Here is a 24,162-nt window from a genome sequence, read left to right as displayed (position 1 = left end):
ATGCAGCAACATCCACACATGTCGGACACCCAATGTTAGAGGTGATTTTTTTTTTCTTCCAAAGCTAATAAACTTTTGCATATTGGTACTGACTACTATTCCAATTTTTTACTTCTCCCTCAGTTTCTCTCCTCTATCAGTTCTGATGGAGAGAGGCAGGGGAGGGGCAAGCAAGGATCCTGTGCAGGTTCCTGATGTCCTCCTTTTCCACCAATGACATCATTGGTTGTTAGGACTCAGGCAGCTGGAAGGTTGTAATGGCGCACAATGTAAACCTGTGGTTTTGTGTCACTAAAAAGCAGGCTTGATCCACCTGCTGGCTTGGATACAACTTTGGGGCGTCTTTTAGGAATTTGCCAAGGCACCCCTAAAGAAACTTAGGGGCACCCTGGTTGAAAAAGGCTGATTTAGATAGTGTCATTATTTAATTAGCCATTTCGGTAATATAATTGAACCCCTTCAATACCAAACTCTTTCACCCCCTTCCTGCCCAGGCCAATTTTCAGCTTTCAGCGCTCTCACACTATGAATGCCAATTACTCAGTCATGCAACACTACCCAAATTAAATTATTTAATTTTTTTTTAATATAGATATAGCTTTGTTTGGTGGTATTTAATGACTGCTGGATTTTTTTTTTTAATTTTTGCTATGTAAACAAAAATATACCAACAATTTTGAAAAAAAAAACACTCTTCATTTGTTATAAAAGTTTGCAAATAAATAATCTTTCTTCATAAATTTAGGAAAGTGTATTCTGCTATATTTACTTGGTAAAAAATAACCCAAATTGGTGTATATTATTTAGTCTGTGTGAGTTAGAGTCTACAAACTATGGGATATACATTTTCTTGCGGACCTTCTGGGACAGTACAAATACCCCACAAATGACCCCTTTTTGGAAGTAGACAGTCCAAGGTATTTAGAGGCATGGCAAATTACTTGAAGTTGTAATTTTTTTGTCAAACTTTTTGGGAAATGAAGAAATTAGCTGTCATTTTCTCCCCAGCTAAAAGAAACTGTTTCCTTTTAGTTTATTTCCTGGAGATAAAAGAAAAGATGTTTCCTTTTTAATGTCTTTTCCGAGATAAAAGAAACAAAGTTTCCTTTAGCTCTGTGGAAAGTGACAGCTAATTCTGTGAGCTATAGTGGAAAAAAAAAAGCCAGCAATTGCATTTAAAAATCGGCACCGACATATAGTGACAGCCAGTGAGGGAGCCTCTCTGTATACACTGCTCCCTCACTGTATACACTGCTCCTCTCCTGCCCCTTCCTTGCACACACTGCCCCCACCCCCTCCCCACTCCAAAGAGGACCTGTCACTCTTATGCTATTACATAGGGGACTATTGGTCCCTTATGTGAAAGCAATAAAATCATAGGTTTAAAAAAAATAAAATAAAAATATACACAAAAGTAGAAAAAAAAGGAGCCTCCTCACCCCAACATACGCAGACATTTCGGCTTCGGTTCGGTTTTTGGCTACATGCCTCCTCACCCCAACACACGCAGACATTTTGGCTTCGGTTCGGTTTTCGGCCACATGCATTGTGAATTTTCGGTATCGGTGTGCCGGCACCACTAATCTATCTATCTATATATATATATATATATATATATATATATATATATATACACACACACACACACAGTGAGAAACAGAAGTATTTGAACACCCTGCGATTTTACAAGTTCTCCCACTTAGAAATCATGGAGGGCTCTGAAATTCACATTGTAGGTGCATTCCCACTCTGAGAGACAGAAATTAAAAAAGAAATTCAGGAAATCACATTGTATGATTTTTAAAGAATTTATTTGTCTTGCACTGCTGAACATAAGTATTTGAACAGCTGAGAAAATCAGTGTTAATATTTTGTACAGAAGCCTTTGTTTGCAATTACAGAGCTCAAACGTTTCCTGTAGTTCTTGACCAGGTTTGCACACACTGCAACGGGGATTTTGGCCCACTCCTCCACACAGATCTCCTCTAGATCTGTCAGGTTTCGGGGCTGTCGCTGAGCAACACAGAGTTTCAGCTCCCTCCACAGATGCTCTATTGGATTTAGGTCTGGAGACTGGCTAGGCCACTCCAGAACCTTGATATGCTTCTTACGGAGCCACTCCCTGGTTGTCCTGGCTGTGTGCTTCGGGTCGTTGTCATGTTGGAAGACCCAGCCACGACCCATCTTCAGTGCTCTGACTGAGGGAAGGAGGTTGTTGCTCAAAATCTCACAATAAATGGCCCCATTCATCCTCTCCTTAATACAGTGCAGTCGTCCTGTCCCCTTTGCAGAAAAGCACCCCCAAAGCATGATGTTACCACCCCCATGCTTCACAGTAGGGATAGTGTTCTTGGGATGCAACTCATCCTTCTTTTTCCTCCAAACACGACGAGTGAAGTTTAGACCAAAAAGTTCTGCTTTGGTCTCATCTAACCACATGACTTTCTCCCATGCCTCCTCTGGATCATCCAGATGATCATTGGCAAACTTCAGACGGACCTGGACATGTGATGACTTGAGCAGGGGAACCTTCCGTGCAATGCATGATTTGAAACCATGACGGCGTAGTGTTCTACCGACAGTAACCTTTGAAACTATGGTCCCAGCTCTCTTCATGTCATTGACCAGCTCCTCCCTTGTAGTTCTGGGCTGATTCCTCACCTTTCTTATCAGTGATACCCCACAAGCTGAGATCTTGCATGGAGCCCCAGTTCGAGGGAGATTGACAGTTGTCTTTAGCCTCTTCCATTTTCTAACAATTGCTCCAACAGTTGATCTATTTTCACCAAGCTGCTTGGCAATTGCCCCGTAGCCCTTTCCAGCCTTGTGGAGGTCCACAATTTTGTCTCTGGTGTCTTTTGACAGCTCTTTGGTCTTGCCCATGGTAGTAGTTGGCGTCTGACTGACTGTGGGGTGGACAGGTGTCTTTGAAGAGCTCAGACAAGTGCTACTAAGTTAGATTAATAAGTGGAGTAAAGGTGGACTTTTTAAAGGCACAGTAACAGGTCTTTGAGAGCCAGAATTCTTGCTGTTTCTTAGGTGTTCAAATACTTATGTTCAGCAGTGCAAGACAAATAAATTCTTTAAAAATCATACAATGTGATTTCCTGAATTTTTTTTTAAATTCTGTCTCTGAGTGGGAATGCACCTACAATGTGAATTTCAGACCCCTCCATGATTTCTAAGTGGGAGAACTTGCAAAATCGCAGGCTGTTCAAATACTTCTGTTCCTCACTGTATATATAAATATATAATATTTGTATTTATTTTTTTACATACTGTCACCAGTGCAGTACAGTGTTATCATGTGACTGATGGTGTGGTGAAGAGGGATTTTTTATTTTTTTGCTCAGTTGACAATTCATTAGTCTTTTTTTTTTTTTTTCTCTCAGGCTTTCACGCCGGCCGAACACAAATGTGCGGCCTCACGGCGTCTGGGTCTAGACGCGAAGCGGCTGCACATTTTAAACAAGGACATATGTGCCGAGAGCGCGCGCCCTGCACGCTCCCAGTACACATGTCCGGTCTCCTCTTTCAATCGGGACCTTTCCCGATCATGTGACCGCCGTGACAACGCATCACAGCGGTCACATGTCCCTAAACCCCGTCCTACCTCCCGACTTCTGAAACTCTTTAAGGACCGGGAGGCGCCGGCGTGAAGGGATTAAGTTGTTGACTCAGAAATATTTTTATCAGGAATAATTTCACTACTATTGGAGTCAATAATATTCTTTGGAAGAAACTCTTAAATAGGGATCTTAATGACTTCAGTACTGTAATTTGGTAAGTTTCCATAGAAGATAATATCTTGATAAATTTTCTCCAAAAGAAAGAGTGCCAGTTAGAGCAGCATCACTCCAAATTGACATGCCAATGCCAGTTCTTAGAGATGTGTATGCCCGCTAATCTGGTCTATATGGGTCGTATTTCGAAAGAATTTTCTTTAAAAAATCTTTTCTAAGAATTTTCGTTTGAATTTTGTACCATTAGTGGGTGACAGCAACGGCTGATTTTCGAGTGATCAGGCATGTTGGAATTTTTTTGAAAAACGAACAAATTTCTAATCAATGACAGAAGAATTGTGAGAGAAATGTAATTGAAAAAGAAATGAGCATGAGCTGTGACCTGGAAAGAAATTAAAAATCTTGATCACGAAAATTCTTTTCTGTGGCAACATGAGGTGAAATAAAGGCTTGGTTGGTCAAATTTCAAAATCAATGGTGGCACCATCAGAGTACAAAACAAACAAAATTTCCAATTCTATAAATAAAATTCATTCAGAATTTGGCCAATTTATGACCTGTATTAGATCAGCATCACTCAAAATGGTAGCTCCAGTTCTCCTCTGAGATGCATATGTCAGCTAGAACAGCATCGTGCCAGATTGCAATAGGAAGATTAGAACTCCAGTATCCTTTTTAGAAAGAGGCATGCGCCAATCAGACCAGCATGGCATTCAAAGTGCAATAGGAGGGTTAGAGTGGAAGAGTCCTACAACATTTTAAAAGCAATACACCAAATACAATTGCAAGCTTAATACATAGTTCCCGTCAGAAGAAACGTGCAACAGTTAAAAAGGAATGTGCCAGTTACAATAGAAAGCTTAATGCACCAGTTCCCCTCAGAGATGTGTGAAGATTTTAACTGCATTTGTGCCAAAGTGTGATAAGAGTAGAGCACCAGTTATAGAAGAAGAGGTGTGAGACAAATAGAAAAGTATTGCCCAAAATCAAATGCCGTTCCAGACAGGTACTTTAATTTTTTTTGGAAATTCTTTATTTTCAAACAGTGGAGCAAAGCTAATGGTTATAGCAGGCGCATGAATCTGCGCCACTTTATCACTGCCTCTGAGACACTTTTGTTAATTCGGTCCGCGCCAGTCTTTATGAATTCCAGGGTTTGTTTTTAACCGCTTCAAGTCTGGACACTTTCACCCCCTTTCCTGTCCAGGCCAATTTTCAGCTTTCAGTGCTATCACACTTTGAATGACAATTGAGCGGTCATGCAACACTGTACCCATATTATTTTTTAGAATTTTTTTTGAGACAGATAAAACTGTATTTTGATGGTATTTATTCACCACTGGGATGTTTATTTTTTTGTGTCATAAATGAAAAAGTCCCAAAATTTTGAAAAAAAAAGTTTTTCTTGCAAAATTTTGCAAATAAATAATCTTTCTTCCTAAATCTTGTCAAAAAATGTTTTCCGCTATCTTTTTAGCAAAAAAAAAAACCCAAATTAATTTATAACCAAAAATTTTAATTTTTCAAAAAAAAATTGCACTTTTTTTTTTTTTTTTTTTTAACATACTGTCACCTTAGCAGTACAGTGTCACCATTGTGACACTGTACTACTTGTGGGGGGGTTGGGTTAAGATTTTTTTTTTTTAACACTGATTGCTTTTACACCTATAAAGGCTGTAAAAGCAATAATTTCTCCTTCTCTCTGGCTGCATTCTTACAGCCATTGAGAAGTACTGTGAGAGCTGTGATTGGTCACAGCTTGTCACATGGTACAAGGCTGTGGTGAATAGCCTTGTACCATGTGACTTCTGTGATCATTTACAGATTTCACTAGTGAGCAATGATGTCAGGAAGTGACATCTTGCTTACTACTATTCATGTGATCACTGATTGGCCAATCAGTGATCACATGATTGGGACCTCACACAGAGGTCCTGTATAGTGGTTGGTGTTCCCTGTGTCCTCCGTACATAGTGGGCACTGGATCGCGGTGCCTCGCGCTCCCAGGAAGCACGCACGGGAAATGGATACGGGAGGACGTTTATAAATGGCCACCCGCTCCTGCACTCCCAAACGGCCGTTTATGTACATGGGCCAGATGGAAAGCGGTTAAAAAAAAAAAAAAAGTTTACTCACACCAATCAAAAACTATAAAGCACTCTGTCAAAGGACAAAGGGAGGTGGAGGAATGACTGTGTGGCTGCTGTGTATGAGAGCCCCAGCCCGTTCACATTGGCAATAAAAGCAGGAATTTGAGGCATGTTTTTAACTCTCCTCAAACTCCTAGCAAAGCAGTCTGCAGTTGATAACATGGACAGAACAAAGCGCTGTTCAGATTATCAAGAAGCATTTGCGTTGTGTTGCTGCATGAGTTGAAGCATCTCAATTCCTTCCATTCAAGTCTATGATGACGCATCATAAATGCACCAATATGTGTTTGCTGCGAGTAAGATCTTTTTCACAAAAAAAGCAGACATTTGGGGAGCATTTTCAACACGTGTCAAACTTGGTGAACAACTTGCATTGTTATAGGCACATTTGTTAAGCGTCAATATTTTGAGCAACTGTGAACAAGACCAAATAGTAAAGAAGGAACAACCATCCTAGAAGTGGAATACACCTCGTGAGCAAACTCTTTACACAGCAGTTTTTAAGAAAAAATAGTTAAAAGTTCTGCTTTAGTCTTTATTACATCCAACATTTTGCTTTAAATATAATTGCATCACTGCAATGAATGTCACTGCCTTGGAACTAGTGCACACCTTGTTAGACAGTGACCGCTTCCAGCACGCTTATACTTAAAGGGTCAGTTCACCTTTGCAAAAAAAACTGCCTATACAGTTAGGGGGCTTCAGTAGATAAAAACTGCTGCTGACATTGCTAAGATGCTTCAGCTGACACTCCAGTTGCTGATGCTTGTCTCTATCTGAGAGAGATCATGTTCATGTGTTGGTGAAGGCGAGCATCACTGGCTGGAGAATTGGTTGAATAGTGATAGAAAACCTATTGGTAACACGTTTTTTTGGGCAGGCTTCTGGAGGTCTACTGTAATAGCATGTATGTTCAGTATTTCTCATAGCAGCAGAGTTTGTTTTTATCAGCTGGCGACCCATAGTTGCATAGGCAGTTTTTGTAATGTTGAACTAGCCCTGTAACATAGGGTAAGGTCACCTTTATAATAAAATTGCTCATGCTGTCCTGCATCCCCAGTACATTAACCACCTGACTACTGGGCCAATTTTTACATCTTTCTCCTACATGTGTGAATCACTCAGGTATGAAAATGATCATTTTTTTTTTATAGAAAATTATTTCAAACCCGCAAACATTATATATAACCCCGTAGACTTCAAGGGGAACGCTTTAAAACTTGTGAAATTAACCTTACGAGCTTTTGTCCTGCATTTTCTGTTCAAACAGCAGCTCTTCACCTCTGATCTCCTTCACCTCTCCTTTATCTAGTGCTTTGTATTGGCTAAACAAAAACACCTAAGGGCTCATGTACACTGCAGCTGATAAACTCACGTTTAGGAGCTGTTCAGCGGTTTTTTCAGTAGCCCCTGAACTCACCCTAATGTTTTCCTATGTGGCCATGTACACTTCGTTTACAGTCCTTTACTGGCATTTGAGTTTACAGTCGTTTTTTTTTAACACAGAAAACTTGCGTTTAGCAGTCGATTTTATCAGCTTTTCAAACGCAAAACGCTTGTAAATGTGGCAAATCGCGTTTATAAGCATTTGCAGGTTAAATTTTTTTTTTTAACTTCCAGTTCCTGATGCTGTCCAAAGCCTTTTTTCATCATGAAAAATGCATGGAAAGCGTTTTCAAGGTACTAAAATGGACAAAACACTGAACACAGGATGTTCCTACCAAACTTGTCACACATTGTAATGACCAATTCAAACCTCAGACCTCTCCAACCCTTGGAAACAAAAGATATGTTAATGACCATTCACACCTCAAATTCCTGATGAAGACCCCCTGCCAGGTGGCCTTCATGACTCACTCCACCAGACACCTTTCCCACCCTTGGAAACAAGAAATGTTAATGAGCAACTCACACCTAAGCCTTAATCTCAACACATACTGCTGTCTCTGCTTCTACTCTCTGTATTTCTCTGAAACAGTCTAAAATAGTTAATAATTTACCACTTTTCAGTACATTCTGGGCATTTGAAAGGTTCTCCTGTACTTATCTTTAAAAAACGCTTCTAAACGCAAATGCGCATAAACGCGGTATGTAAACATGGTGAAACAGACGTTTTTTAACCTACGTTTTCCAGCAGTCAGTTTCCATCATTCAGAAGTGTTCCATGTACTTGGGGCCTAAAGCTGTAAAAAGTTTGTAATATACTTCCAAAAACACTCAAATAAAAACACTGGATAATTGCTTTCCTCAGGTGTCAATGCAGCCTAATGCAGCAATGAGTACAGTCTTAAAGCAAAAACAGAAACATTTTACGCTTATATATGCTTACACTCCTTTATGCGCATTTACATGAGGTCTTTACAGAACCTTTTACTCAGGATCTTTTTGCCAACAAGATCCTGAGTATAAACCTCAATTAATTCTTACGTCCGTGTGCAACTAGCCCAAGTGCTTACTTATCTGAGAGGCAGTAGTTTATCAAGGATCCCCTAACAACCTGTGAAGAAATCCTAGGGCTCCACAGATCATTGGTTGAGAGAAGCTGTAGTAGTGTAAAGGTTATAACTGAGCTTTCTAGCAGTGTTGGGGTTTAGCCATTAGGTGGTGCCAGTCCCTTAGGTTTTTTTATGCACCTGGAATCCTGCAGATGACAATAATAGAGAGAATACAAATCCACTGCACATCCCCTTTAAATGGCCACCTTTTGGACAGTGATGTTTTAAATAGGATATTTTAAATTTATTTTCTTTAAATGCTTCTCTTTTTCTGTTACAGGTTCAAATTAAGCGGAATGTTGACACTGGCAAGCAAGTTGAAGCGGGATGATGGGGTGAAAGGAAGCAGAGCTTCCAATACATCCTCGGACTCTACTCGTAGAGTGTCCGTCCGTGATAGATTGCTTGTAAAAGGTATCCGTTATCTTCTTTGCTAGATGAAATGCTGTTTTTTTCCTGAAATGAAATAGATTACCCTCATCATGTGTAAGTTTACCAGTGCAGCTCAAAGAATTACAAGAAAACTTATCTGCTTTTTGTGTTTTAAGCAGAGTGTGTGGGTGAGCACCTATGTCACGTTTCTGTTGCTTACCACACGCTACCATTTCTTAGTGCTAAAACTGTATTTTTCTCCTTGTCTTCACTGTTCAAAGTGACATAGACAAAAAAAAACCCTGATGAAGGGTTAGAGATTTCCTCAGCCTATCCAAACATTAACCAATTGTGGACATTGGTTGTGCTACAGACACCCCAAAAAAAAAACCTAATCAAAGTACATGTTCACTTCTTCATCCCTTCTGCAGATTTGCATATTATGCCAGTTAAAGTGGAACTGAAGGGTGAATGCTCACCTGTCAAGTGGTCCTGCGCCGACATCTTCTGAATGCCGGCCTTCAGGACTCTCCATTGGCTGTTGTGGGAATGACGTCACTTCTGCACATGTACAGGAGGCTGTCATCCTGGCACTCGGAGACCTACCCAGTGCTGTAAGCTGAGCTTCCCATGTGCAGTTCAGGTTGCAGTGCTGGAGAAGACCGCAAGCAAGCAGGTAGAGGTATTTTATTGTTACATTGCATGTCTCTTCTGCGATAAAAGCTTGCCTAATCGTTGTTTGTTACAGCAGAACTTCAGTTTCGCTTTACAGCATCCTGGCAAGTTTGAGGGGGATCTTTATAAATTACGGTTTGTTCCTCTTCAACCTCTTATCCTTTCCCTATTCGGCCCCAAATAACACCTTCTCCCCTTAACTATTACCCTGCTCTGTGTTTTTGTTTTTTTTCATTGATTCAGTTTTTTTGGGTCAAAATAATGAAAGGTGTAAAATTAAAAAACGCAGTTATTTACCTGTTAACTTTATTTCCAGGAATCTTCTAGGACAGCTCACTTGAGAGATAGGGCTCCTCCCAGGAAACACCCGCTCCACCTTTTTTTCCCTTTATAAGCGTCCTCTCTCCCATTGGCCCCCAGTATAAGAATATGACCGAAGGCCTAGGAGAAAACAAAGAAGAAAACCGGTAATAAAGATATCCCCTCATAGGTTCGCAACATACCTGCACATAATTGTGTGATCAAACAGTAATCGGGGGGAGTTACGCTGTCCTAGAAGATTCCTGGAAATACAGTTAACAGGTAAATAACTGCGTTTTCCCTAGTCATCTTCTAGGACAGCTCACTTGAGAGGAGTAGAATAGAAATACGTACATTAGGGCGGGCACCCTGCTTGTAGGACCTTCCTGCCAAATGCCTGGTCCTTGCTGCTGATCAGATCCAGCCTGTAATGCTTAGTAAAGGTGGCGAAACTGGACCACGTTGCGGCTCTGCAGATCTGTCCGGGGGAGGCCCCCCCTTTTTCCGCCCAGGAGGCCGCGGTGGCCCTCGTGGAGTGGGCTTTTAGGCCGGGCGGTGGTGACAGGCCTGCCGTCTTGTAACCTTCCGAAACTGCCTCCCTGATCCATCTGGCGATGGTGCCCTTGGAGGCACCGTCCCCCTTCCTTGGCCCCTGGAATAGGACGAAAAGCCGGGACGAGTGTCTCCATGTCTTTGTGCGTTCGATGTATGTAATCAAACATCTAACGTCTAACCTGCTATAGTCCTCTGTGCTGCCCGGATCGGCCTCCAGGGAAGGTATTACTATTTCCTGAGATCTATGGAAGTGTGACGCGACCTTAGGTAGAAAGGCCGCGTCCGTGCGGAGGATGATTCTATCCAATAAGATGGTGCAGTACGGCTCAATCACTGAAAGGGCATGCAACTCGCTGACTCTGCGGGCAGAAACTAGTGCTGTGAGGAGGATGGTTTTAAGAGTCAAAGATCTGAGCGAACACTCCCCCAGCGGTTCGAAAGGCCCTTGCTGAAAGCTCTTCAGGACTGTGCCCAGGTCCCATGTGGGGTATTTTGGCATGGACGGGGCACGGCGCCTGGAGATAGCCTTCAGGAATCTGATTACTAATGGGTCTGCCGCCAACCTCAGCTCGAGAAAGTTTGACAGAGCCGCTACCTGTACTTTGAGGGTATTGGCGGCCAGATTCTTATCCGCCCCGGCTTGAAGGAATTCAAGAACTGTATGCAAAATGGGCGCGCCCGGTGCCTCGTTTCTGACCTTCCAGGCGGAAAACTTCTTCCAGACCTTGTCGTACAAGGCGTTCGTCGACCTCTTCCGGCCATCCAAGAGGGTGGCGACCACTCTTGCCGACAGCCCCTTTTCTGCTAGCCTGTCCCGCTCAGAAGCCACGCCGCTAAGGACAGCCTTTCTGGATGAGGATGCAACACTCTCCCTTGGGTGAGTAAATCGCGTGTGGGTGGTATCATCCATGGGTTTGCTAAACTTAGCTCCTTCAACCGGGAGAACCAAGATCTCTTGGGCCAGAATGGCGCGATCAGAATAACTTTGGCTTGAGACAACTGGATCTTCTGTATCACCTTCGGCAGTAGTCTGAATGGAGGGAAGGCATAAAGGAGGTCTCCTTCCCACTGCTGGGCTAGCGCATCTATCCCCGCGCTTTTGGGGTCCTTCTGCAGGCAGAAGTACCTCTCCCGCTTTGTGTTCTGGCCGTTGGCAAAGAGATCCATAGAGGGGGAGCCCCACCTGGCGCATATCTGATCGAACGCTGACTGGCTGAGGCACCATTCTGTCTGGATGACCTCTCTTCGGCTCAGCTGATCCGCCAACTGGTTCAGGTCCCCTTTCAGATGTACTGCCGTGATGAACTCTAGGTTTTCCTCCGCCCAGCTCAGGAGGGATCCGGCCAACTCCATCAGCCTTGGGGACCTTGTGCCTCCCTGCCTGTTCAAATATGCCACTGCTGTGGTATTGTCGGAGAGAATCTGGACACCTCTCCCCCTTATCTTTTCTTGAAAGGTCGTAAGTGCCTTGAAAACTGCCAACAGCTCCCTGTAATTTGACGACCTGCTGGAGTCTACTGCACCCCACGTGCCCTGGGCCAGGCCGTCTTCCATATGGGCGCCCCAACCAGTCATGCTTGCATCCGTGGTGATCCGCACTGGGCTGGCCAGCCTCCAACTTCTTCCTTGTTCCAAGGTGAGGATGCTTCCCCACCACCTTAGCGATTCCCTCACTTCGTGCGTGATGCGGATCCTGGAACTCAGACCTGCTCGGCTGCCGTCCCAGTGGGAAAGGATGTGATTTTGCAGAACCCTGGAGTGAAGTTGCGCCCATTGCACCCCTGGTATTGCCGCTGTCATCCTCCCGATTATCCTCATCGCGGTCCTGACCGTGCAGGTCGACATCCTCCGGAGGGCCCTTGTGTCCTGCCGCAGGTTGAGGGCTTTTTCTGATGTCAGGTACGAGCGGGCATGTGCGGAGTCCAGGACGTACCCCAAGTACGTAATCCTCCTGGAGGGGGTTAGCTGTGACTTCTCCTTGTTGATAAGCCACCCCAAACTTTCCAGAAAAGATATCGTACATTCGATGTGAGATCTCAGGCCTCCTTCTGTGTCCGCAAATAAAAGCAGGTCGTCCAAATAGGGGATGATGTTTATCCCTTCCAGTCTCAAGACTCTTAAAGGCTCCGCTAGAATCTTGGTGAATATCCTCGGGCTGACGACAGGCCGAAGGGGAGTGTGTTGAACTGAAATAGCACCGGACCCTTTTTGCCTTCCAGCGCCATAAACACCCCCGGTGATAGGAGTTCCTTCACCGTGTATATGGATTCCATACGGAACTTGCTGGGCCTCACGAACTCGTTCACCTTCCACAGATTCAATATCATGCTGTAAGTACCCGACGGTTTTTTCCTTAGAAAGAAATGGGAGAAGAATCCACTTCCCCTTTCCTCTTCTCTCAACTGGCAGATTACGTTCTGACTGAGCATATCTTGTAGGAGGTCCACCAATGCATCCGCCATGGCCCTGTCCTTTGGCAGGGGTGTTGCAAAGAATCTCTGAGGGGGGGCCCTTGCGAACTCTATTCTGTACCCCCTGTGAATGGCCTCCAGTATGTAGGTGTTCTGGGTTATCCTTAGCCACTGTGCGTGGAAGCGCCCCAGCCTCGCTCCCACCTGGCCTCTCCAGTCACTTCGGCTGGGTTTTGGGTCTATTCTGGCTTGGGTTGAAAAGGAACCCTCCCCTGCCTCTCGGCTCGTTCCTGCCTCTTCTTGCGCCCCAGCCTGGGCGCTGGGTTTGGAACCTAGCTTCCCTCGATGTGTATCGCCTGGATGGGCGAAACCCCTTCCGTCCAACCTGCCTGCTGGGGACCGGGAAGCTCTTTTTCCTGTCGGCCGACCTTTCCAGGACTGAATTCAGCTCCGGGCCAAAAAGGAGTTTTCCTTCAAACGGCAGGCCACAGAGTTTAGACTTGGAGGCCAGGTCCCCCTGCCAAGATTTCAGCCAGATAGCCCTCCTCGCCGTGTTTATGAGCGCTGTAGATCTAGCAGAGAGTCTGATGGTCTCTGCTGATGCGTCCGCGATGAAGGCTACCGCTTTCTCCAGCACCGGAAGCGATTTCAGAATCTCTTCCCCCGGGGTGCCTTGTTCCAGATGCGAACGGAGCTGCCCCAACCACACATCCAGGGTTCTGGACACGCAGGTCGTCGCCACTGCAGGTTTGAAATTCACTGCGGACGCTTCCCATGCCCTCTTCAGGAAGGCATCCGCTTTCCGATCCATCGGGTCCTTTAGGGACCCACCGTCTTCAAAGGACCGTTTCCTTCGAGATCCTCGAGAGAGGCGCGTCTGGCTTCGGGCAAGTCTCCCAAACCGAGGCATCTTCCTCCTTAAGGGGAAACGTCTCTTGAGGTTCTTGGGAAGGAAAGCCTTCTTCTCCGGCTCTTCCCATTCTCTCCTGATCGTGGACCATAGGGCAGGGTGCACTGGGAATGTACGGCTGCTTTTTGCCTGTAGCCCTGCGTACAGTTGGTCGTGGAGAGAGAGGTCCTGCTGTTCCTCCTCCAGATCCAGGGTCTCGTAGATCACCTTTAACAGGTCCTCCGTGTCTTCCACCTGAAAAAGGAACCTGTCTGCCTTTGGGCCCTGAGCCTCAATCTCACCCTCCTCCGAGTCTGAGGTGTCCGACTGTTCGGCCTCTTCCCAGTCTTTTACAGTCGCTACCTTGTCCAGCTTCCTCTTTTTCCCCCCTTGGGTGCTGCCTGAAGTGCCCGGTTGGGGCTCATCCTGGGCCGGCCCCGGCTTCTGTTCCCTGAAGCTTTGAAATGTCTTGGACATCTCCTGCGTCATATTCTGTAGGAAGTCTTTAAAAAGAGATCCAGACTCCTTCTTGATGAGCTTGTCTATACACCCCTGGCAGAGCTGCTTCCTCCAGGAGCTCGCCAGTTTCTTCCTACAAGTGGCACACTTCTTTTTCTGCTCACAAGGAGCTTCTTTCTCCCCTCTATCCTCCTCCTGTGGGCCCATCTGGGGACAAGGAGATACACGCGTTCATGCGTTTGTGAAAGTAACGCCTCCCCCCCCGTGCCACTGTGAAAGCTCCAGCCGTGGGCCTGGGGGGGGAGAGGGGGGCTGTGTGTGCGTGGGGGGTACCCAATTATCCCGGGAGGGGGGTGGGGGGGAGGGGGGGAAAACAAAGAAGAGTGGCCAAACAAAGGCCCTTACCTTACTGCAGGCCTCCCCCGCTCCTGACAGATCTGCCTCCATGCTGCCGCAGACTCTGCCTCGGTGCGGCGGTTTTTCAGGGGCTGGTGGGCTCCGCCCCCCCCCTGCGATCCCCCCTCGCCGACCCCCCTCTCACGGCCGCCGGTGGAGAAGCGGCCGTGGCACGGGTTCCTTCCACGGTCCGCCGCCCATTTCCAAGATGGCGGCGGCCGTTCCATGCTCCTGCGCCGGAAGTGACGACACCCGGCGCCCGGAAGTGACGCGATCGCAGCGTCCAGACCTTCCGCAGCCACGCCTCCTGGCCATGCTGCCGGGATCCAGGAGCAGGTAAGACTTACCTGAAACCCCCGCAGGGAAAGGCACCAATGCCTCGGTCGGCGGAGCGGGCTCTACCCCCCTGGAGAGCCCCGCTGGGACCATCTGGGGCCGACGCCCCCACCCTACAACGGGCGCTCCAGTATGAATCTGGCTGAAAGGTCCCCCCCTCACAAGGCCCCTGCCTCGCTTGGAGGAAGGGGGGGACCTCAGCCAGGGACCCTCTGTACTCCGCCAGAGAGCCCAGACAAAAAATAAAAAACGGGCGTAGCTCCTTCCTGGCCGGAGGAAACACTAAAACTGGGGGCCAATGGGAGAGAGGACGCTTATAAAGGGAAAAAAAGGTGGAGCGGGTGTTTCCTGGGAGGAGCCCTATCTCTCAAGTGAGCTGTCCTAGAAGATGACTAGGGAAAAATAGGTCTTTATTTAATTTGTACATAACTGTGCAATGCTTTGTCAGAATCTCAATTTTAGTGTCACTATAAACTGGACACATAGAATAAAAAGTATGCTTTTATCTGAAATATAAAAATCAAACAATATGGTAAAGTGCATCATGAATGTAATGAGCTGAGTGAAACAGTAAAATACATCAAGTAAAACATGAAAGTATCAGCTAAACGGCTCAAAAAGCAAATGCCAAACAATAACAATCCCCCCCAAAGCACCTTGTCCCCCCCCCTTCCCATGTGAATGAGTATGGGGTTACACGGTCCCGCTACTCGTTCACAAAAAACAAAAAGTGTAGTGTGAAAAAAGACAGAACACAGTCTTTGACAAGTCCTTTATTAAAAGAATGTCCCCCGCAGTAGATCTAACGTCAATCATGATGTCTTCCACCAACCTGAAAAAAGAATTAAAAAAATAAAGGCTCCGCTTCTGACGATGGCTCCTGCCGTCTGCCTGCTCCGGTTGTCTGACAGTTCTTAAATAGGTAAGGGGTGGAATCAGCCGGGCTGCATGCTCGGATAAGGGTCTGGTATGGATTTTGGGGGGGACCCCCACGCCATTTTTTTTTCAAATTTTGGCGTGGAAGTTCCCCTCAAAATCCATACCAGACCTGAAGGGCTTGGTATGGATGGGAGGGGGAACCCCACACCATTTTATTATTTGTTATGGTGCCGGTTTTTAAATGTAATTACCGCTTTTTTTTTTATCTTCACTATAGCTCAGAGATTCAGCTGTCACTTTCCCCCCAGCTAAAAGTTTAGCTTTTAGTTTTTTTCCCCAAGTTAAAAGAAATATTGTTTCCCTTTAGTTTCCTAAAAGAAGTTTCCTTTATCTCTGGGGTAAAGTGACAGCTAATTCTGTGAGCTATAGTGAAGAAAAAAAAAAGCTGGAAATTGCATTTAAAAATCAGCACTGACATACACTTCGTATTGCAAAAAAATTTGTAAATCGAGGCATTATTTTCAATGGATTTTCAATCGTAAACCGAAAATTATGTTTGTAAACCAAGGTACACCTGTATATTGTTCCAAGATTCACCCCCTACTCATTCGTATGAAAAAAAAAAAGCAGTGTAAATAGACATAGTTATGAAAAACGAAAATGTAGCGCTAATTCATACCACTAATACACAATATATAATGACAAATAAATTCAAGTCCTCAAAAAAGTCCAATAAACGTGACCATGTGTTAGATAAAAACCATATCTTCAAAAAGTGATGTGCCGCCAATAGGAAAAAAGAAGTCACGTGTTAGCGTAATGTAACGTGTAGGAAGTGGTGACGTAATTTCCTGTGCGAACGTCATCTTGGGACTCCAATACAAACCCATGCAAGTACACCCACAGCATGTGGTTTAAAGTTTATATGATTTTCATTACATGTGAGTGGGCATTTGATTGTTTTTTATTAAATCCATAACATTATTACACTATGGGAGCATTTTCTTTTACATTCCTTCCGGCTGTATGAGTTTTGGCTGTTCCTATACTTACTACTCTGGAGAGGGTTCCTGCTGTGCTGATATCCACCGGTGAGGAGGATTGACCCATCTGCTGACCTATCTGTGGAAGTGGATCCTGGCTCATGCGATAATATATGAGAGAGGCTTTTTGGCCCTGCGGGTCACTTCATGGAGGTGAGGGGGCATTTCGCCTAGTGTTGGATCTTAGTACATTGTGTATTCACCTTCACAATACCAGCACTATCTAAGAACTACAAGACACCTTCACCGTTTTTAGGTGTATTGGACTTCACGTTTTTGGCTGGAGTATATGTAGTCCATGGGACTTGTCGCCATTGGGTCTTTTGTATGATATTCATGACCCATTGTGTTCATATATTTATGTCACTTATACACCATCTATTTCACATACCCCTGATTTAGGGGTCACTGTTTTGTGATTTCACGTTTATTTTTTCACAAATCTCACTTGAATCCTTAAGTTTCAGCGGATTTCAGTAATAGATGTGTGTTGCAGAAATTACTTTGCAGTTTATTTTATTTTTCCACACCAGTTTCTACTGTTTGTTTATTTCTTTCTTTAGATTTTATTTTTTCACTTCCACCTATCCTTTATTATGTTCACTGTGAACACTTAAATTTTGGGAGCATTTCCTGTAGCAACTAATCAGTTGCAGGATATTATTTGTGTTGTATTTGTATCACTGAGTTTTGGGATCCTCAGTGGGATCATATCACGGTGTTTTTGGGCACAATTATATATATATTTACTTTGTAATTATGTGTTTTGTTCACCCATAGTCACCTATTTTATTTCTAGTGGTGTACCTAGGTTACACTTTTTTACGTTTGGGTGGTATTCACTATTATCCACTAATTGGATGTTTTCATGTGCATTCTATTCAATAATTTTTGATTTATGTATATTTAGTTACAAGTTTGTACACTGTGTGGGGTATTAACATAACAGGAGTTTTATTACCTTGGTTTCTTGCACTGCTTCTATGTGAACTCAGGCTATGACAAGCCTGGGTTTACACAGGAGCAGTGGGGGAACTGCATGCGATTTGGACGGGAATCGCGTCCTGTTCAAATTGCATTCTATTCTTTGTAGTGCAATTTACGTCCATACATTTTGTGTTAAATAAAGTGATAGAAATATCAAAGCTGTGAAAAAAACTCCCAAAACGTGTAGCAGCTTTCACATATAGCCATTATAACAAACCCACATAAATATAAAGAATAAGACTGTGCAGTGCCACTTATAAAAAAAATACATGAAACCAATAATAAAGTGAAATAAATCTCCAAAGTAAATATGTGTAAAAAAGACGGTGCTCAAAAGAAATGTCCCAGTGTAGACTCTTGAAGAATCAATTTACCTGCTTCACAAGTGATATTTCTCATATGAAGTGTTCAGAAGCCAGCCACTGTCTCCCTGTGACTTCAAAACTCACCGAAGAGATGGCTGCTATTACAACAGCATGAACGCCTATAGCTCAAATCAGAAATCAGCATGTGTGCGATGCTACCCAGTGTCTGTGTCCAATGGCACCTCCCATGCAGAAAATCTCCTATAGTGTAGTATTTATTAAAACACCATAAAAACAATCCATATGCATACAAAGATAAAAATTCACTTACATGTAAAGCCGCTGCCGACACGGGATTGTGCAAGTGGCATGAGTTCAGCATTAGAAGCTCTACATGCGTTTTGTCCATTAGGACATTATCAATGGGTCCTCTAATGTCAAGGTTCGCCATCTTTTTGTAGTTTTACAAAACCCGCCCTCTAAAGGCGTGAATAGGGTGGCTAGAAGGAACCGGAAATGGTGATTTAGCCATTTTGTCGAAGGTCTTTATCCATTAGAGGAACAGGAAACTCTAATGCGCCCATATTTCTGAAGACCAAGATCAATAGTATTGCCATAAAAAATAAAAATCAATGATAACCCATAAATATCCATATATCTATATAGAAAAATGCTTCTTGTCCTAACGGATATGCAAAGGATACATTTCTCCCAAGGGCTTTATTGCAGTGCTCTAAAGTATATATCAAACACACAGGCTAAATATCATAAAATTCAAAAATAATTTTTTTTTATCGTTACCAGAAAAATAAAACGCATATGATCTCTATATTTGGGATATCGTTAACACTGGCAGGTAATGATCATGGTATACAAAGGAATCTCCAAATAGTAGTCCTGTCAGGACTTTTGATATTTACCTGTTTGTTTGACATATACATTAGAGCGCTGCAATTAAAGCCCTTGAGAGAATTTGGTTTTTTTTATGCACGCTAAACCGAATTAACATTTTCTCTAATGGTATTGTAACAAGCTGATAAACCTGAGTAGGTGTTTACATACTGACCGAAGAATAATGTGTAATACAACACATTGTAACTATTTTCCAGTTACCCTATACAGTCTTGACAGTAGCAAATTGCTGTACTCTGCACATTGTCATTGGTCTCCGCACTTTCTGTTAATAAGGCTACTTTTCATGACTTATTATCTAAACTGACATGCACCGTTTTCCATAAGTGATTTGTGATCTGGTTGCAGTGCACAGCTGGGTCTTTGCATATCTGTCTGTGTTCTTTTGGTCATTTGTATCACTCTGTGTTGGCAGCTCATTATTAAAAACATTTTTTTTGGAACATATTAATGTGTAATTAGTGTCTTCTGTAAAGGCCTGTTTGTAGAAAGTTGAATTATTAACGTTAAAGTGTATTTGGCTCCAGTTCCCTCATTTGAGTGGTTGACCCCGTTCAGAAGTATCCACTTAACATCTTTGCAACCATAATATACACAACTGTGCAGAATAGCATGTGTGACATTGCTGTGTCCCTAGTGTAAAACGTCTTAATATAGCATGTTTAAATTGTTTATCCTTACCCTGTGTATATATGAATTTACCTTAATTTTTATATAGCCGCTTACAAAGCTTGAGTGTTTTTTTGGAGCTACTGTAAAACAGAAGCTACACTTTTTTTCTTTTTGTGATATTCTGGAATACGTTCTTAATAAGTTAAGTTGTGCAGATTGGTGCAGTGCACAAAATAGTGTTCTAATGGACAATGAGATATTAATATTTAAATATCTCTTAATCTCAAATGGTTTCTTGCTTAAAAAAAAAAAAATCTGTGCAACTTTACACCACTAGTATGTAAATGTGGATAGGAATTGTAAACTTAATTGGTGGGAATTTATCAAATTCAGTGCAGTCCAATCTGGAGCAACTATGACAGGCAACTTCATCTTCAGCTTGTTTAGTTATAGGGGTTGTAAAGGCTTGTGTTTTTTTACCTTTATGCATTATATGCATGAAGGTAAAAAACCTTCTGAGTGCAGCAGCCCCCCAATACTAACCTGAGCCCCATCCTGATACAGAGATGTGCATGAGATCCTTGGATCTCCAGGGACTCTCTCTCCTCAGTGGTTGAGACAGCAGTGGGGAGCCACCGGCTCCCGCTGCTGCAATCACAGCCAGTGAGCCAATGAAAGGAGAGAGGGGACGGAGCCAAACCACTGCTCTGTGTGTGATTGGACACACAGAGTAGAGGCTTGGGAGCGAGCCTGCTTGGGTGCCCACATAAACTACTTGCTCTGGGGGCACTCGGCAGGAAGGAGGGCCAGGAGCAATGGCGGGCGACCCGAGAAGAGGAGGATCTAGGCTGCTCTGTGCAAAACCACTGCACAGAGCAGGTAAGTATAACATATTTGCTATTTTTTTAATTTCCTTTTAATATCACATTAAGCTTTTGAAAATGAAAGAAGCTGATTTTTTAAAAAATTTTTTTTTTTTATAAATTGCCCCCCATTGAGTTCCTGCCTGCATATTGCGTCAAATATACAGGCAGGTATGCTTAGGTGGCATGTAAGGAAGACTGGATGATAGGTAAGCTTTGATGTTTTGGGGGAGTTGAAGAAAGGGGGACTGTAGGGAGAAAACAAGCAGTTGACATCTGAACACTGCTTTCTCCTCAAAGGGGTCAGACAAAAGCACAGTGGGCAACAGGCTAAAGTCGGAAAAGTGCATGAAAGGTTGTATGGACAAAGGGTGTAGAAGATAAAGCAGATAGGCATTAAAGGATAAGACTGGTATGGAGGTGGAGTACTGAAATTGCAGATGGTAGTGCAGAGCAGACAATGGGGTTAAGGATGGCCTGTGATTACAAAGGCTTGGAAGTCTTTTAGTTGTCCATTCACAACTGATATTTCAGCTATAGGTGGATGGTGGGGGCTAATACATCCATATTTTGACTTTCCTCAGGAACTTCTTTGGAGAGATCTCTTCATACTAATCCACAGCTTTATATCTCATCTCCACAGAGCTTTGTTTCTGTCTATTCTCAATATTGTTAAAACCTAGCAGCAAAAGAGAGAACTCATTGATAATGGTGAAAGGCAGTGGTAAGACTACTTTAACCTCCCTGGCGGTATGGTTCCTTTCCGATTTTTTGTGCTGAAAGCGGTACCATTTTTTCGCATGGAAATAGTTTTTTATTGTAGGCTGTAATTTTTAGGAAAATGTCCCCACAAATCATTATCACTCAATTCTGTAAGTGGTTCTGATTTACTATCGCTGTTCTCTAGCCGGTCTAAAACCGCTTTTGACGTAAAGGGACGCTTTTTGGACGCCATGGACTTTTCTAAGTTTCCAGGCAGAAAGAACAGACAAAATGCAGGCAGGGCACAGGACAAAGCACTAGGGACAAAATGTATGTGAAATGGGATGAAACAGCAATGTTTTACTATTTAAAATTGAAAAAAAAAAAAGACATTTTTAAAATTTTTTAAATTTCCCGCCGCCGGCGGCGCCCGTACGTCCCGACGTCACGGGGACCGGAACACAGAGGCCGGATGCCGGCATCGGCCGGAGGAGATGGCCGGGGACGCTGCAGGGGACACATCGTGGGAACGAAGGACAAGGTAAGTGCTGCAGGGACCCCCAGAGCAGCGCCGCATGGTAAGCCCGAGTGTAGCTCGGGGTTACCGCTTGTGGTATAGAAATTCTACCCCGAGCTACACTCGGGAAAACCGCCAGGGAGGTTAAGACTAGACCATTTCTTATACTTTTTTGTTTGCAAAAAAAAATACATAATGTTTGGGGGTTCTAATTTTGTAGGAAAAAAATACTGATTTTTGCTGATTTTTTTGTAGAGGACCTAGAGAATAAAATGGTGGTCTTTACAATTTTTAATGCCTTCACCTACCCAGTTCTGAAAGTTGGCTGGGTATTATGTTGACTTCCAGCTTCAAAACTTTAGAGTCACTAAGCTAGACTTGATATACATTAGGTAAGTCAGAGTAAAATCAGAAGTCCTTAATAGTGTACTTGCCCTAGGTTGTTAGTCACTTAGGACTCATTCACACTGTTACATGAGCGACATTGATTTGTTGTGCCAGGGCAAGTCTTCGGATTGCATGTCACCTCATAGTTGCATAGTTAGTCTGGCTGAAAAAAGACATAGGTGCATCTAGTTTAACCATAAAAAAAAGTTATAATCCTATATTCACAGTTTATCCAGAGGAAGGCAAAAAATACCCAGCAAAGCATGACCCAATTTGCCCCTGCAGGGGGGAAGGATTCCTTCCTGGTTCCCCGAGAGGTAATCCGATATTCCCTGGGTCAACTTTACCTATAAATGTTAGTATCCAGTAATATTATGTGCATCAAGGAAAGAATCCAGACCTTTTTTTACAGCAATCCACTGAGCTGGCCAGAACCAACTCTTGAAAGAGTCTATTCTACATTCTCACAGCTCGTATTGTGAAGAAACCTTTCCATATTTGGAGATTAAATTTATCTTCCTCCAGACATAAAGATTGCCCCCTTGTGATGACCTCAGGGTGAATAACTCTACACAGAGTTCACTATATAAAACCACTGATCTATTTATACATGTTGATCATATCTCCCCTTAATCTCCTCTTCCTAAGAGATAATAAATTCAAATTCTTTAATCTTTCTTCATAGCTGAGCTCCTTCATGCCTCTTATCAGTTTGGTTGCCCTTCTCTGCACTTTTTCCAGTTCCCCAGTATTCTTTTTGTGAATTGGTGCCCAAAACTGAACTGCATATTCCAGATGAGGTTTTACTAATGATTTGTACAGGGGTAAAATCTCTCTCTGGAGTCTATACCTCTTTTAATACAAGAGAGGATTTTGCTCGTTTTAGAAACCGCAGCTTGGCATTGCATACCATTAAGCTTATGATCTTCCAAAACTCACAGATCCTTCTCCACCATTGATTCCCCCAGTTGTGCTCCCCCCCTAGTATCTATGATGCATGCATATTCTTGGGCCCCAAGTGCATTACTTTACATTCATCAACTTTATACTTCAATATTTTTATTGAAAAATTGGTATACAAAAGAATACAAAAATATAGCAGCAATTGCCACCTACATGGTAAAATGGAGTGCACATTCGTAGTCATAGAACAGTTAAGCATATGAAAGAAAAACATTATTAGACATCGGTGATATGTAAAAAGAACACCATTTCAACCACATAGCAAACTGCCCATTAATCAATTAACCCAGATAATGCAACAGAAATGCACCAAAAGTATACAAACAATTCAAGAGAAGAGAAAAAGGAATCAAGAAGAAAGAAAACAAAATTACAAAAAAAAAGGGGGGGGGGGATATCAAAGGGGGAGAGGAGATAGGGAGGGTCAGCTGCAGTACTGTTAAGATATAGAAATATAACTGATCCAAGGTTGCCACGTCAGCTCAAATCTAGAGACATCATTATTGACAATGCTTGTAAGTTTATCGTTTACCATTATCCAATTAAGTTTTTGTTTAACCCCGTCTAGCGGGATCAGTGATTGTCTCCAACTTCTAGCTATGGTAATGCGTGCCACCAGTAAGAGGTATAAAATTAATTTAGTCGTCTTTTTGGGAACGTCAGCGGGTAGCAAATGAAATAACGCCACTTCCGGAGATCTACGAATTTTAATTCCTGCCACCGAATAGATAAAATTAAACACTCGGATCCAGAACCTGTTCACTACCGGGCATTTCCATCAGATATGGAACATAGTTCCCTCTTGCCCACAGCGTCGGAAGCAACTAGGTGATACAGAAGGGTGCATTTTAGCAAGACGCGTAGGAACCAGATACCAGCGAAGTAGCGTTTTATAGTTGGATTCGATAAGAACCGCATTGATCGAAATCTTTGATAAAGTATGTGCCGCCTGCCGCCAAGTATCCAGATCCAACGAGTGATTCAAATCCCCCTCCCATTGAGTCATATAAGATAATTTCGAGAGTGGATCAACAAGGGAAGCATAAAGAATTTACAAACGACCCCTCATCATTCCAGTTGCCCCACAGGAGACCTCTAAGGGAGTGAGTGAGCAAGGTTCTGAAAGTAATTTGAGTTTGCTAGTGATAAAAGAGATAAGTTGGTAGTATCGAAACAATTCCCCGGGAGGCATCTGATACTTTATTAAAAAT

General features: G+C 43.4%; 1 protein-coding gene across 2 annotated transcripts in view; it reads left to right on the top strand.

Moving 5' to 3' along the window:
- UBE2F (ubiquitin conjugating enzyme E2 F (putative)) overlaps positions 1–24,162 on the top strand; it is a 373,705-nt gene that overhangs the window by 7,428 nt on the left and 342,115 nt on the right. For both annotated transcript variants that reach the window (XM_089672398.1, XM_089672399.1), the window contains exon 2: positions 8,669–8,802. In XM_089672398.1, the coding sequence (XP_089528524.1) occupies positions 8,685–8,802 (118 nt within the window). In that variant the 5' untranslated portion in view covers positions 8,669–8,684. The remainder of the gene's footprint in view (positions 1–8,668; positions 8,803–24,162) is intronic.

This window comes from Staurois parvus, unplaced genomic scaffold (assembly GCF_062004578.1).
Source record: "Staurois parvus isolate SC_StPar_1 unplaced genomic scaffold, SC_StPar_1.0 ptg000011l, whole genome shotgun sequence".
NCBI lineage: Eukaryota > Metazoa > Chordata > Amphibia > Anura > Ranidae > Staurois > Staurois parvus.
Note: the sequence above shows the minus strand (reverse complement) of the source record. Positions and strands in the feature narration are given on the sequence as shown.